This window comes from Tauraco erythrolophus, chromosome 6, assembly GCF_009769465.1.
Source record: "Tauraco erythrolophus isolate bTauEry1 chromosome 6, bTauEry1.pri, whole genome shotgun sequence".
In the NCBI taxonomy this organism is placed as follows: domain Eukaryota; kingdom Metazoa; phylum Chordata; class Aves; order Musophagiformes; family Musophagidae; genus Tauraco; species Tauraco erythrolophus.
The window spans coordinates 13,492,163-13,508,731 of NC_141470.1; the positions used below are offsets into that span (position 1 = coordinate 13,492,163).

General features: G+C 35.7%; 1 protein-coding gene across 9 annotated transcripts in view; it reads left to right on the forward strand.

Moving 5' to 3' along the window:
• The window catches only part of SOX6 (SRY-box transcription factor 6), a 381,585-nt gene that overhangs the window by 217,078 nt on the left and 147,938 nt on the right, over window positions 1-16,569 (forward strand). For all 9 annotated transcript variants that reach the window (XM_086614165.1, XM_086614168.1, XM_086614161.1 and 6 more), the window contains one exon: window positions 16,072-16,244. In XM_086614165.1, coding sequence (XP_086470291.1) covers window positions 16,072-16,244 — 173 coding nt within the window. The remainder of the gene's footprint in view (window positions 1-16,071; window positions 16,245-16,569) is intronic.

Genomic DNA, 16,569 nt, shown 5'->3' on the forward strand with positions numbered 1-16,569 from the left:
TGCAAGGATTTTTCTAAAAAGAAATACCTTAGCCTATCAGGTTACAGTCTGCCACTTCTCAAGATAACAGTGATTGACAAAGGCACTTTGGGTCTCTCTACATACACTCAGATAACATATCCCACCATCAGACAAGTACGAACACTTAGTGCTAAGAACTGGCTGTGAGCAGGCCATAGTGAGAATTCTCCATCTGCTGAATTGGAAAAAACATGGTCAGTCTCCACACATAGCTAAAGTATAGTTAACTTCTTAGATAGGTAAGACTCTTCTCCCACTTTGCCTCTTCCTGTTCCCTTCCATGTTTATTGTGCTAATAAACACTGAGAAAAACACTTTTCTGAATTATAGTTACAACTACCGAAATGGGCTATGGTGCTAATCAGCAAATCACCTGTGACAAAACGTAGGTGTTAATTGCACGTCAGCTGAATCTGCTGTAAGAAATTTACGTTATGACAGCTATGCCTGTGTAAAATTTTTGAATGCATTAAACATAGATATTAATATAAAGTTCAAGTTTGGAAGTGAGGGAAAACTGAAGATTTATGTAATGAAAATGGATGATGTTTAAATTGTTTTAATGAAATAGTCTTCACAAAGGAGAAAAACATTCCTTGCAATAGGCCCACTCCAACACTTGCAGCATGATCCGTAAAAGGAGAACACGGCTCTTCGCTGAACAAGTCAGATCTTATAGACCAGCTGGCATCAACAATTGGCAGGGCTTAGACTGCAGCTTACTATCCAAAATGGTAACATTTATAGACTCATTTTCTGTGATGGTCCTTAACAACCTCTGACAGGTGTGTATTTTTTTAAGAACAAAATTCACATGTGATTTTTCTTTGGAGTTCTAAAAGAGTTCATTTCCTGTTGTTCATGAACTCAAGATATATGATATTTGTTTTTGACTGGCAGCCAGAAGATAGGAAATGGTTAAACGACACTGTGGGGATTCAAAGGTTAGTTGGTAAACTAGGTAATGCTTTTGCGATGCGTACCTACTCCGGCTTTTGTAGTAGTGCTCTTTTTCTCACTGTTAGCTATGTCATAGAAGGCATGGAGTTGTGCAGTTGGTTAAGCAACGGAGAAAGTCACTCCTTTTAAATTATATACACTGAATTAACACTTAAAGCAATACTAAGTACTTGAGCTAGTAAAAATCTTTTTTTTTTTTTTTTTCATAGGGAAATAAATGTGAATGAGTGTGTGTGAGTGTTGCCTTTGCATTTTCGGTATTGTCTTCACATGTCAGATTAGTATTCATTCTCATGCAAGCTGGTCTTATATGGACTTTTGTCTGTATATGTTGAGACCATGATATAACTGAAAGCTTACTACAAGCTTAGTTTTACTGCAAGCTGCTGAGGTCCTCTAAATGCAGAACATTTAATATACGCAAGAGCAGAAAAATCTCATCTTTGCTATTACATATCAAAATGATAATGGAAGAGATCCAAGGAGGAATTTGAAAATTTGTTAGTTAATACATCCTTGCTACTTTGAAGTTACCAAAGTGCTACTGAGTCCTATAAAGTGATATCTAAATACCCCACATCCTTCAGCAGTTCTTCAACAATATTTCCATTTATGACTGTGTTTATTTTGCTACCTTGAAATTATGATGATAACACAATGTATTGGTGGTTATGTGTCAGAATTTAGCAGTAAATGTGCAGTTGAAAACCTTTTTTTGTGCTAAGGTTATTACCTATTTGAAACTCAAAGTGAGCAACTTAAGCTTTTGACTGAAACGTGTCAACCCCAAGCCTGTGTATATACAGCTTCACACAGGTTCTCATGTCCACTAGCTGGTGTGCTCAGAAAAGCAAATTAAACTACTTTTATGTTAAGAAAAGACAGTGGGTTGAACCATAGATATGAATTTCCATACTGGAAAACAAATCTTAATTAAAAATATCAAATACTGTGTCTGAAGGGCTAAAATTGCTACTCAAGAAGTCAGAGGAAAAAAAAGGAAAGGAAACCTTTGGTTTAAAAAAGAAAAAACAGCCAAACATCCATTTGACTCCAGCAGTAAATCATAAAAAGACACACAGGAGCAAGGAAGAACAGGGAAAGCATATACTTTCACACTAACATTTTCCCAGCCTCTGACTTTTTTCACTCCCAGGGATTTCCTGACCCCGATGTAGTCTATTTTATATCAGTCAACTGGATCTGTCTTCCCTTCTTCCAAATACTTGTCCAGTCTCCTCTTGAGCCTGTATAAAACTTTGAGTATTTAAGAAAATACTCCATGGCTCTAGCGTCCACTGTGTGAAGAACCACCTCAGATGAAAATGAACTGAAACTTCTAAGGTGACATTATTGTGATTCGGACACATCTACCTAATTTTTAAAAGTAGTGTAAGATGTCATCTGAATCAACGGGTGTTAAATGCTTAATGTTTTTTTTTTTAAACATGGCCATAGATCTATCTGCAGTAGTAAGAGTCCTAGATCCCTTTGAAAACCTGGCCCAGAGACACCTAAATCTAAGAATCCCCTTGGTAAAGTACCCGAGATCTTTACAGGTGCAGACAGATTGAAATTTTGATGTATGTTTAAAGTTCATAGAGAGGAAATGACCATAAAATACATTGCTTAAGTGCAAAATTATTTTGCAGTCACAACTAGCCTTCGTATTAGTGGGTAATATCTCAGCATCACAGTTACACTGATGTAACTTCTGAGAAACACTTCAGAAACATTGCATCAAGTTGCAATAGGTATGTTGTTCCAGACATAGCTCATTTTTTTAATAGGACACTTAAGAGGAAGATGATTAACTTGCAAAACCAATTGTGAGAAGTCTCAATGGAAATCTGTTTTCTCTGCTCCTACTTCTTCATTTGTGGTTTTAGAAAGTTCTTGTGAAGGAAAAATAATGATGAAATTTCAGTCACCATAATAAGTGATGAATGAAATGAAGTAATGAAAATACAACTTGGACAGTGTTTTATTGTCTTAAGGCGAGAGGAACAATTAGGAGATCCTGACTTCTTGAATATATCCCAGGTCTATTTATAATATATTGAATTAGAATGCTGTTACAATGGAATTCAGAAGCCCTTTGTATGTTTCCTGCATGCTCCCAGTGCTTCAAGATCTATTCTGAATTGTCTTTAGACTATGCTTGAAATTGTGCCTAAGTTCAGGCCTTTGAATATTGAATTATACTAAGTCTTTTGAATAGGTAGAGTTTATGTTTTCATTCTGAGTGATCCTGTTTGAGTGGTAGAATACCTATATGAGCACAACAAAATAACATGATACCACTCTCTGGTTTGGGACTATGAAGAATTTCATTACCAGCGATTCTGTAGCGAAGGGCTGTGGTAATGTTTTGGTTTGTGATCAACTAGGTATACAAATAAATTGCATTAAGAAAATTTCCAACTGTACTTTTAGTCGCTTCTAAGAAACATCTGGCTAAACATAACTCATGCTTGTGGTTAGTGTATAATTACGCCAGAACACTCTTAGAATATGTGTAGAACTTCAGTCTGAAAATGTAGGCCACTTATTTTGTGCTCTGGTTAATGTGAATTTAGGAGGTTTTTCTGCAGTAAGAAAACTTGACTGATAATTTTGTAGCGTATTTCATAGGAGCACAGCAAGCTGGTCACAGAGTTCTAATTTGTTCTGGAATACGTTCTTTTTAATTAATTAATTATAAAGTAAACCTTGAGGGAACAACAAGCGTAGTTTACTTGTTTGTTTTTTGTTTCTCGTGCCTAGACAGTGAAGTTGTGGTTATTTCAAAAGACATAAGATAATTCATATTTGTAACATCAATATGCTCTGCTGAATTGGTTTTATAGATTAGTAGGTTGTGTGTAGCAGATAAGTAGCACTTACAATTTATAACTGTTTGATTATGAAAGAAATTTAAAATAATATTGAGATTTACAAGCCTGAAGCTGCCAATTTTAACCACCTAATGCCATTATTAATGAACATGTCAATGGACCTGTTTCAAAGCCCACTGAAATAAGTGTAAACCCGTCAACTGACTTCTGTGGGCACATTCTAAATGTATAAAATGTTGTTGCTTTTCCATACATATCAAAGGCTTTTGACTAAATTGTCTCTTCTCAGATGAAGTAGGAAGTTTCTTCTTTACAGCTTCCATGATAGACAGGCTATGCTAATGTCCTTGTTTTGCAATAAACTTTGCTTCTTCATTACTTATCACCAGAGGCAATAAAAATCTTCAGAGGCAAATATAAGTTTTTCATTGATATACTTGTTTGTATTTGTAAGACATGAAAGATGAACATGTAATTAAGATCAAAATTAAAATTTATATTTAAAGTATATAAATCTTGCAGTACTAGTACTCCTTATATTTAGACATTTCTGAGTGGTGTAGCTAGTAACTACTAACTAAGAACTCATGGAAGTAACTTATTTAATGAGATATAAAGAGTAACTGCAAGACATCATAAGTCAGAGTACGTTTCACAGGGGCACATCTCCTCTCCTGTGTATATTGTGCACTCTAGATGCAGTGGAAGAAATGCCTTTGGGTTACAATTTTGAGTATAGGAAGAGAGGCGAGATTCCTACAGTGTTTTGGAGTGGGATCCTCAGTGTTAGCTTTAAGTAAATGAACTCCAGTGATTGAATCCTAATATGTAATTGATTAGCCTTTTTGTAAAAAAGTTGCAGTGGCACCTATGGAAACGATCTCTTCCCTTCTTGCACCCATAGAGAAAAGCATTCATTCCTGTCCTTGTTCTCATAGACCTTCCTAGTACACAGATGCTCGGGTTCAATACAAGGCATCGCATTGTCCTCCTTAAAACTAGATTAGCCCCACAGGAAGATACAGTGATGATAAGTTTTTTCACCTGATTTGCACATGTCCAACTGCAGGAATACACATAAAAGCTGTATGGACTTCAGCTGTCACCTTTTCTTAGCATCAGCCTGTGTACGTATTTATAGACATTACAGTACAAAGTATTCTTCTGTATTTAAAGAGAATAATCACATTATTTCTGCAAGTACTGTGACAAGTAGCATCATTTTCTGTAACTTGTGGTTTAAAATGGAATACTTAATTAAAGCATATGATTCTTTTTCATCTTTCATTATCAATCCATAGTTTAGACAATGTGAGAAAGCTGAACAAACAAGCAAAAGCTTATTTTACATTGTGAACTTTTTTTATGACAGAAAAATACCAGCTAAAGAAACCACAAATAACTTTGAGTCCTGTTATATAGGGAAATTAATGTAATCTAATTCATATGAGTTATACTCACCAAATGAGATGTTAAACTAACTTCCTCTAAACTCAGCTTCCTTCCAGTCATTTTTATGCATGTGCATATACAATTCTCTTTCCAGAATAAGATTAGATAGAACAGATATTCAGTTCATCCCTGTGATTGAAGATACAAGTTTTAATTGGAGAGCTCTTCCTTCCAAACAAGTGCTTTTTTGCACTTGCACCGCAACAGGAAGAAATACTAGTTTAAAAAGAATGAAAAATTGTATAGATCACTTGGAATTGTATCATGTTTACATAATAAAAAAAAATGAGATTCATTTTGAAGAGTATCATGGTACCCAGAAATCACTTGTTAAAGTTAAAATTGAATATGGAAACAAAATTATTTTTATCCAGGTGTACGCTGTTATGAAAGAACAATCAATGAAATGGAGCAATTTCAAAATCAGTCCTGAATTCTCCATTTATGTTTTTTCCTTCAGCAGACACCTAATCTTTTTGTGTTGGTTGATAAGATCCTACTTATTCCAGACTGTCATCAATTGTGACTCTCAATATTGTAATTCGAAAGAAGACACTACCTATGATTGTGTATAAACCAAACTGAATATTTCACATCTAAAAGAGGAAGTTACAAAAACGTAGCTTACACCTTTTACTGCAATGTTTTCTATGAATATTAGAGATGGCTTGGCATTCATGTGTCAGACCATCCATTCTTCCACATCAAGGCATGTGTGCAAATATTCGTCTAGAACTAAAGTATTTTTCTTCTTTTCTGGAAAGTAAGGTAGGGATTTTCCATTACTTAACTAGCTTGCGATCTACTAGACTACTAGTGCAGCAGAACTCTATTCATTAAATTTTATGAGTCAGAAGAGAAAAAAAAAATTTAAACAATTATCCAGAAAGCAAAATAATGTTTAGCTCAAAATACCATTGTGTTGGAATCCCTCTGAAGCTGGTGTGAAAGCTGAGGCAGTATTTCTCTGTATAAGGACCTTGTTGGTTTCACATCTGTAGTTTCACATTAAGCTTAAATTGCTGATGGAGAGAGTTACAAATTTAATCCGAAAGTGCATTTAATGTTTCTAATGCTATGTACAGTTTTGTACATCAAATGATACTGTCAGGACAAAGTGGTCTCAGACCTAAAACCAGGATGGTGGTATAGAAAATTTATATGCATAGGCTACTTTACTAACATTTCTACATACCTACTGTAGTGAATTTTGTAGAAACCGAGATAGAAAGTCATTAAAAACAATGTTATTCCATAATGTTCAGTGATGATATTTTTTGGACTTCTACTTGATGTATCTGCTCTTGGTCCTCTGACAATTACAAAATTCAGCCAAAGGTGATGAAAAAATCCTTATGTTTTGAGTCAGTTTCAGAGAGAAAATGATAGGGAAGGTGAACTACTGGCTCCACTTACTATTTATGGGAAGATAGGGATCAGTTCTCATACCATTGTAACTAAAGGATATTTTTACTGAAGTTTCTGGTTCTACACGTATGTGTAAATTATGTGAAGAGAGAATTAGACCTGCTGAGTTGTTAATTCCAGTGTAACGAAGAAGCTACAAGCACTGTGAACATCATTGTTACCAAGGGATTTGATTTTTCTGATACTTAGTACATGTCTCGTCTTCAGAAGGAGAAACCTTGGATATCTCCATTTCCCTGTGAGACTTCCCATGTTTTGCTATGTGCATTACAGGACTATCGTGTTGGAGTTAGTTGTATAGACCTAGCAAATAAAAAATATTACAGAATTTACCTGTCAAACTCTTTTTATGACTTCCTCATCTCCTTGAGGAAGACATAACATTGATCTGCTAATGTTTTTTTGTGCTTAATGTGTGTTCTCTGATAGCGAAAGATGAACCAGTCTTGCACCATTTTCACTTAAAATGTTAACTTCCACAAAAAAACTTGGTAAACGTGATCTCTGTGGGGATGTTTTCTAATAGAAGGTTCTGATCCTGAAAGTTTATTCCTACTGTGATGTTAAGTATTCCTGTTATCCTTATTAACACAGTTACTGGCATCTCAGATTGTTTTTTCTACAGAAGAGGAGCTGTTGTATAGTTACATGACAGTTAGATTTTTTTATTGTTGTTTATATATTCTTTTCAGTTCCAATACCTCCTTTATCCTTTGGATTTTTTATTTTTTAATATAGTGTTTCATTCTTTTATGTGGCCCACGGATATAGTTTGGAATCTTTACTGTTTCTATTCTCAGAATAACATCCTCCTCCTCTTTCCCATCCCTGATCTAGGGAAGTACTATCATCTGTATTTAATTGGGAAAAACTGAAACTGAAAGAATATTTTTTCAGCACTCTCAGGTCCTGAGTGAGAACCCTAAATGGATGGACCATCTTTCCTCCTCTCGTTTGTACATTTTTTTACTGTAAAAGCGTTGGAATTGAGCATTATAGTCAATAACAATAATAATAAAAAAAATTTGCTCTTTATATAACACTACCTTGTTCTTTTCATTTTGGTGTGCTATGACCTAGGCTACAGTCTTCTCAGTTAATAAAATAAAAATACTCATTTTTCTCTTCTCTATACATCATATTTTAGCGTTTCTACCATTGTACAGATTACTCACGGCCTTTGGTCTCTGCTATGTCATTATATTCTAATTCAGCAAGAACAGGTTGGCTGTGAGTTTTTAGTTGCAATGTATAATACATATTTCTCTATTTATATCCAGTATTATCGCATTTTTTCCGCATAGAGTCTGAACAGCTCGTATTGAGTATATACAAAATTTTTCTAAACCCACTGAAAGCACTAAAGCATTCATAACCGAATCTCTACTTGCTGCTGAAAAACCCTAGGAATAATTTATTCAAAAAATTGTTGTCTTCTCTCTGACATGCACATGCATGAATTAACACTTAATATGTGCTTGAATTAACACTTAATATGTACTTCTAATAGTATTTAGAATGTAAGGTGACAAGGTCTGAAATTTGAGAGTAATTCTAAGAAACTGGCTGAAGTATTCTTTTTCTTTCTTTTTTTTTTTTGTTTTAATAGCAAATAATACTAAAGTAGACTTGCATATGTGAGATAGTAACAAAATCTCTAAACATAGTTAATGTCCTCCAAGGCTTATCTCAGATAGAGTTCTTCTTTTCATGTATGTGAAAGAAAGTAGAGAGTCCAAGAGATTTGTTGGAATTCTTCTTTTTGCTGGGCACTGGTTTGGAGGAGGGGGAGGTTGAAGCTCTGGCTAACATCACATTCTTTCCTACATTCCTGGCGTGGATTGCATTTTAGGACTCAACTGTGGATCCACCACATCACTAAAAATGGGGTAACGTATCACTGTGCTGCTTCATGAGCTGACCAGGCGCTACTCAATGCAATCCTTTGCCTTTGCCTAGCCGATTACTTTGACACTTCTAGAGCTTTTTTTGAGTAACTTGTGAACAGTTTGTGTTGATCCAGTTGCTGCAGTATTTTTCTTTCTAATGTATTGGTTTACTTTGATTAGAACTGCTGTGAAAAGCAGTAAAGGAAGAAAACCTCTGAATATAAGATATTCCTCAGGAAACACTTGAGAATTGCTAAGAAACAATGCAAGAACAAAAAAAATCCAACAAACACATGAGATCAAAAAAAAAGTTAAAGGCTATGAAAGAAACATTTTCTCAGAAGAGATGGTTATTTGCAGGAGCAAAGCTAAGGTACAAGCCTTTGCTGGGAAATGCTAAGGCAAATAAGCCTGCCACAGTTGCCATCAGGTGATGGCAAATCTTTAGGGGAAATATTCAGCTGGATTATTATATACATTCTTGTGACTTATTTGTTCTTAATGCAGAATAAACTGTTCTGTGTGTTGTGAAATCTGAAGAAGGGATAAATCCTTCAAATTCTTTTGAGAAGGGAAAAACAACTGAGTGCAACACTTTGAATGGTCCGATAGGGTACAGTTGAACCTGAACATTCGGAGTTGCTGTGATAAAGTGAGGGCCTCAGGGGCTCCGGTCTCTACCCCAGCTCAATGTCAGGGAGAGATCTGGGTGTGTGCATCGCTCCTCTGCACATACGCTGTCTCCCTCAGTTAGGCAAAACATATATGTGGACTGGATGAAAGCCTTGGTGTGATCCAAACTAAAGGGGAGTGGGCACAGAACCCTGGTGTTTGCTGTGAGACATGCCAGCAGCGCAGTTTGCACAGAGCCAGAGAGGTGGCTGTGGTGATGGAGGTGCAGCTAACCCTGTGGTCGCAGGTCACTGCCCCTCCGTCGCCTGTCTGGGGGCATACTGACATGGTCATCATGGCATCGCTGAGGTGATTTTGTTTTCACTCTGTTACCTGCGATTTTATGGCTAGTCTAGGAAAGAAATAAGTCTAGGATTGTGTTAAAACTCTTCTGTTCTGTGAATCGTATCAGTTTCAAATCGCTCCCACTTAAGAAATTGCTTAAGCATCTGAGGTTTAGTAGATGTGAAACTAGGATGAATCCTGCCGATTGCCAGTAAAGCAGTTTCATCCTTCTCATAAGCGTAGCTAACAAGCCATTTTTTGTTTTTCTAAATCTGACAAACAGATTTTGCTCTACAGAATGTTTTCTGTAGTTTCTAATGTTAATTCCTGTTACTCTTTATGGACATAGGGCATTATTTTTTCCTTGCTCAAAGCTTGAAACACAGAATCGTTTTGAAGCATAAGGGAGTGGGGGAATCTCACACCTTCACAAGAGAAGCTATCCGGTGTGGTTTGCATGCTGGACATGTTTGCTGTGCTGCCTTCTGCACTGGGATGCTACAAAGCACAATGGAAGCATTTATAAAACTTTTTATTGACTAAGGACTGGACAGTAGCATATGGGAACATCAACAATTGCTAACTGATCATGAAATAAAGAAATTCCAGTATTCTAGTGTTATAAAAAGAAGAGAGGAAAAAAAAGTCATTCAGAACTTAGTCATATTGGTTCAGCTGTTGTAACCAAAGACTGATAAGATAATAGAGGTCTTTGTGGCTGTTTTCTACTGAAATGCTTTATCTTTATGATGCACTTGGGGCCCTTTAGAGTGGAAAGCTTTTTAAACTGCTGTTGGAGTTAGAACTCAAATTAGATGCTATTGCAATGGCAAGGGGGCTCCTTAGTCAGGCAGCCCTCACAAAGTGACTTTTATCTCCGAAGCCCTTCCATTAGATTGTTACTTTCTTCTGTTTTCCCTGTTTATTTTTGTTGACTTTTGCTGCCCTATTTTGTGGCATTTAAAAGGTGACCCAATCAAAAAAGGGTAAATGCTAAATGCTGGACAGAGCCTGTGAAGTAGAGACATCACAGCCTATCTGATGTGTGCTGCAGACTGCCGTGTTAGACAGAACGGTTTAACCAGGTTATCTCTGGGCAGCTAAGATCAAATACACTTTCTTTTATGTCTAACATTGTGGTTTTGCTTTCTTTTCAAACAATGTCTATGAAAAAAAAAAGAACTAACAGGAATTGATTCATAAAGGCTTTTTTTTTTTTTTTAATGCTGAAATTGCTTAACTTGATTCAAAATCATTTTTGATTGTTGGTTGAATTGCTTTGGTTGATGATACTTTGGAACTGCAGTTATGTGATTTAAAGCCCTTCTTAATTTCTTGCAAAGTCCACACTTCTTTCTTGCATTACTCTCTCTTGATTTCGTAAAAGTCACACTATGTGTTTATTCTAAAAACATTACAGGAGCAATCATTTGTGATTTATTAATTTGTATTTCCTGTAAGTATATGGGGCAAAAGTTAGTTTAGATGCAGTGCATAAACAAGGATGATATTTGTCATGCTTTACACTAATCACAGAATTAAAGAGAACCAATAATACTTTGCAGCTGTGTAGAGATTCCATGCAAAGATCTCAAAGCACTTCAGAAGCATTAACTAACCAGGCATAAAAACCTCTGATTGGTAGTGTTTTACTTTGTGTACACGTTGGGAAACTAAGGCGAGCACATTCAAGAACCCACAGTAATTTAGTCTCACAGCTAAGAATCCTACTTCGGCAAGCTTTGGATCACGCCTGTGAATTTTTGGCTTGTTTATGACTCCAGCGTTTTGTCTTTTATTCACTTGGTAGAATGTGTGTTTTTTTCTTGTTTTCTTTTGCTGACTGTCAAAGAGATTAGTTTAAATTATACTATGTAAGTCTAGAAGTCTATTTTTTGTTATTCCTGCTTATTTTTTTTTCACTTACCAGCAGTTATTACTCTGCCTCTATCTCATGACAACTTGCCACAAGGACAGTTCCAAATTTAACACTGAAAAGCCTCCTGTGTTTTTTGACATGCAGCTACATCTGTATATAGACTGAATATGTAGTAAGAGGTAACAGAAGTGTTTTAAGGTGGTGAACCAGAGACTGATGTAGGAACTATAGTTATATTATGTGTCTATACTTACAGGATACTAAAGTTTTAAATCTTTTCCTGAAATGCTTAAAGAAATCTAGGTAGATAAAATACAAGCTGATGTTTTTGATTTTTATTAAATGCGTTTTATTGTAATTGCATCATTATTATACGATGATCTTTCTATTACTTTGTGTACCAGAAATAATGTGCTACTATGATCAGCTTTAAAAGGTAGGTTTTTGCCACAAGCAGAATTCTTTCTACGTGTAATTTTAGACCACAAGTTGAACTCTTCTCTCTTTTTCAGCAGATTTATAGCTACTTTTTATTTTCTGACTCCTGGTTAGATTGACCTATGACCAGAATTTCTCAAAAGTTCTCTTTGATGCCTTAGTTCTGTTCAGTTTGACCATTTTATCTCAATTTATACTCAAATCTGTACAAAAATAAAGAGTGAAACAATAAGCACGCATGGACAAATTAAAGTATTGCTACAAACAAATTATTTTTCAGCTTATGATTATAATCACAAATGCGAGAATATATAACTAAAGGACTGTCACAAATAATAAGTTTTTTCTTAACTTTTAATAAGACTAGTTGTTATATTTTCATTTTAAAAAGAAGTCCTTAAACACTATCAACTTCCCACCAACACTCAAAATTTTAAATACTGCTGGTAAAGGGAGTCAATGGATCAGATTCAGTGTATCTGAAGTCACTGAAATAAAGGCCTCTAAGAAAAATGTGTCAATTTTAAAGGTCTTTCCTAACTGAAGACCATTTTGTGATAGAGCCAAAGGTTAATAAAATCAGTAGTGAATGTAGCAATTTTACAGATAAGCTATTCACAACAAGTGTAGTTACTTGAATAAAAAGCTAATTCAGTTCTAAAATGCCACATGCAGTAGCAGTGAATAGCTGCTTTTAGGTGCTTTCTGGAGGAGGATAAAATACAGAATCACAGCACTCTTCTTTTCCAGCATCCCTGGCTGCCTGTAAATTGCTGTGAATGGGACTGTAGGCTGACAGGCTCTATTAAGACAAACTGCCTTTCTCATCGGAGAGATAAAATAAATCAGGTGTTTAGTCAAATTAAAATACTTCAGATGGAGCAGGCCCTGGGGAGCACTGATCCACCTGACAAATCTGAGAGAAACTCAAGACAGATGTGTTTTGGGGATAAGGAAGACCCCATGGAAAAAAAAATGCACTGCTGTCTTTGGAGTAAGAGAATAGGATTAGAATAGAAAGCGAGCTGTGATGTATAATATTTTATGGAAGCTGGCATATTTACTGTATGTTTTTTACTAAGCTTTTTGTTTTATCTCTTTTTATGGCAGATACATTTTAAAGATAGCTATATTTTTGTTTTATTTATAGATATTTTTAGTCAGCAGAAGAAGTTTATTTACTGGTAATGAGTTTAGGAATCTCATTGCTTGCTGCAGTAAGTGGATGCAAAACAGATGATGATGGCACACAGCTACTGATGACCTCTCTTGGCCCAGCCAGATCAGCTCAATCTGGTCTGCATTCTGAGCAAGTTGTTTTTTATTGGTATTTAAACAGTAAAATATTGGCTGGGATTTTCCACTCTAAAATTAAATTATATCCCCCCCCCACCCGCACCATTCATACAACAACATTCTGCATCTTGTGTTTTTTCTTGTTTTAAGCAGTGTTCAGTTAGGTATCTTGCAGCTTCATGGAGGTCTCGTTATTTTCCAGGAGCACAGTGTACATTTTGTGGTCATCAGTTCTATTCTTTTGCTGGATTGCATAGCACAGTACAAATTAAAGAGTAGAGTACTTTAAATGGGGTCATTCATTTCAGATGTGTTTCTCTGGGAGGAAAAAGAAAAGAAAAACAATTACTATGAATTCCTGAACAAGAGCAGTTACTTCTGCCTGCTGTTGTATAAAATTCAGAAAAAAAAAAAGAAAAAAGAAAAAGAAAGTACCTTATAAATTTGCTGCAACTGTATCAAATGGTTCTAACTAATCATAACAAAACAATCGAATTTTGTAGCCTTAGCAGGCACTCTTTGTGGTAGCTTTCTACTCATATTATGAAGCAAGTACAAAGTATACAGAATAATAAGGAAATGGAGCAGGAGATTAATATCTGCTTTGGGTGCGTAAAATATTTTATGACTGTAAGATCGGGGGCCTGCATTACAATGCCAAAGCTGCTTGACAGATGTGAAAGTCTCAAGCTGTGGTTTCCCAGGTGGCAGTGGATGGCAATAAGTATCATTTGAGGCAGCAGGTTGCTTCCCATTGGCTTTCTAAAATAGGTGGATGATCTCTTCTAGCTCTGATGAGCAAGGGAATTTTTCTTAGGCAGAACAGTCTTTTACCTGTGAAAATGAATTGCAGTATACAATAACATATTCAAAATCACCTAAATAACCTGGTGATACATGGTGCAAGATCTTCAAGACTGAATAATAGAGTTTAAGAGGGTTAAGGTAAGTCTATACTGAAGTGGCAGATAATCAAACTGATGTAAACAGCATAGAGCCCAGTACAATCTAATGTTATCCTGGCAAGGCAGTACCTTCAGTGCAGATATTTTCCTGACCACATACCTGCCTAAGCTTACTTTCAAAAATATTTTCTTTTTATTCTTTTGAAACAGCTTTTTGGATAGAACACTTTCATTGCTTCAATCATGCCTATCACACTAAGGTTTTGCACTAAGTCCAAATAGTAGCGTGTCCTTCAGGTTTAGCTTCATGCATCCATCATATTTTTGTGACTAAGAAAATTGCTAATCATTTCTAAAACTTCTACTGCAACAGAAGTTACTCATTTTCCCTTCTCCAGAGGCCTGTGTGGCATACATAGTGAATTAAGATTTGGTATTACAGGGTACTGAACCATTAGTTTGTTGCAGACTCTTTTAAAACTACAATAGTTAATAGTGGTTAAGAAATCAAATATTTTCAGTACTTTATGTTGTTAAATGTAATTAAGAAATGTATAGAAAAACAGGTACCTTTTGTTTCTGGGAGTTTGCTTTGTTTCAAGTGAATGACTTAAGCCATGCAGTTTCTTTTTCCATAGAAAGCAATTATAGACAGAGGTTTTCTTGTATGCTGCTTTTGCAAATGAAACTCTGTTTAAGAATAATACTGGTCTCTCATAGCATGATGTAAACAGCAGAGCATCTTGGGTTTGTGATCTGCTTGGCAGAAGTCAGTTTTGTCTCCTTATGAAACCTGTCAACTTCTTTCTTCTCTTCTGTAGAAGATATCCATCTTACTCCTGGGAAGAAGGAGGAGTCATAATTTTGGTGGCAGTTTCCCCATTCCCTCCCAGGTCCTGTTCCTCACACATTTTCTTCCTCTTCAGAATGAATGGAGGAAAGGAAGGATGCAAATACCCTCTCTTTTGTGCCACTTCTCGTATCATTGTGGCAGATTACAGACCTGACTAGTTCTTGATTTGGTTCACTTCTTCTCTAACTCTCAGTTCTCCTGTACAGAATTGCTTTATTTATCCCACTTCCAACTTCAAACCTCTTTCAGATGCTCTTCCAATATTCCTGATCTGCTACCTTACTGTAATTGTTACCTCTTGTACAGCTGTGAGGCTGAGATGCTCACACAAAGAAATGCAGTATATGGCTCAAATATAGGAGCTGACATTGCTGTTTGTAACAGAGTAATATGTTCATACGTAAGATGGGATATTTTCGGATTGATTTGCAGAAGGACCCTGTACTCTCCACTTAGGAGACCCATGCAATTTACCCATAAACAGACCATTAAGCATCATTAGTGCAAAGAATAAATGTACCGTAGTTTCATATTAATTAAGTGCTCTCAGTAGAGTAAACTTTGAAAGTTAAATGAAAATTTTTAAGCCATTTTCTCAGGTTAGCCATTTCTCTTAGGGACAAGTGGAGCTCATTTTTAATACTCATTTCATAACCAAAGCTTACATTTACCCAAATGACCTACCAGATATATGAGTATTTTAGAGAAATGATCAATAAACTATTAAACTGCTTCTTCCATTTAACAGCATCTTTTAATTATTTTTTTTCAGCATTTAGCATACTTGGGAAAAAAAACCAACAAAATATATAAAGGGAAGGAAAATTATGTCTAATAAACTGTGAATGCATTTATTACACTGTGCAGATTTAGATGGAAAAGATATAGGGATTTGTACACAGTGCATCGTTAATTACTCCTGTCAGAAAAGAAGAAATATTCTATATCTTTTCTGCTCCAGTTTTTGTTATATCCTCCAGTGGTAAAGCACAGCAAAGCGATGTGCTACATTCTTTGGGGATTTGTTGCTAAAATATATATTCAAGCTGCCACCTGAAATAAACATGTTGGTGATTCAGCCATTTTTTTTTTGTGACTATTGCTTGGTAAATATTGTCTATCTCGTATTTACAGTACATCTTTCCTGCACATTTAGGTACACCAGAAAGCCTGGCAGAAAAAGAGCGACAGCTCTCTACTATGATCACCCAGCTGATCAGCTTACGGGAGCAGCTCCTGGCTGCCCATGATGAACAGAAAAAGCTGGCAGCCTCACAAATTGAAAAACAACGGCAGCAAATGGACCTTGCTCGCCAACAGCAAGAACAGGTGAGGCTCCAAGAAAGAAACCTGTGGAAATGTTTCATGCAGAATCCTTGTCATAAGCACTGTTCTGCTTGGTGTTTCCTTTTTTTTTTTTTTGGTAAAAGAGCTTAAATATCTTCAGAAATTACATCTTTTTCCAGAAAGAGGAACTATTATAGGACCCTGAGAATAAGAGTAGGTGTGGACATTCAAACGATTTCTTTCCTAGAATAAATGACATTTGGTAGATTTCACAGTTCTTGTTTCTTGCACTGAAATGCAAATTTTGGGACTTACAAATAAGCCAGACTATAATAATTATTTAACTCTCTTTTTGACAAGAAAATAA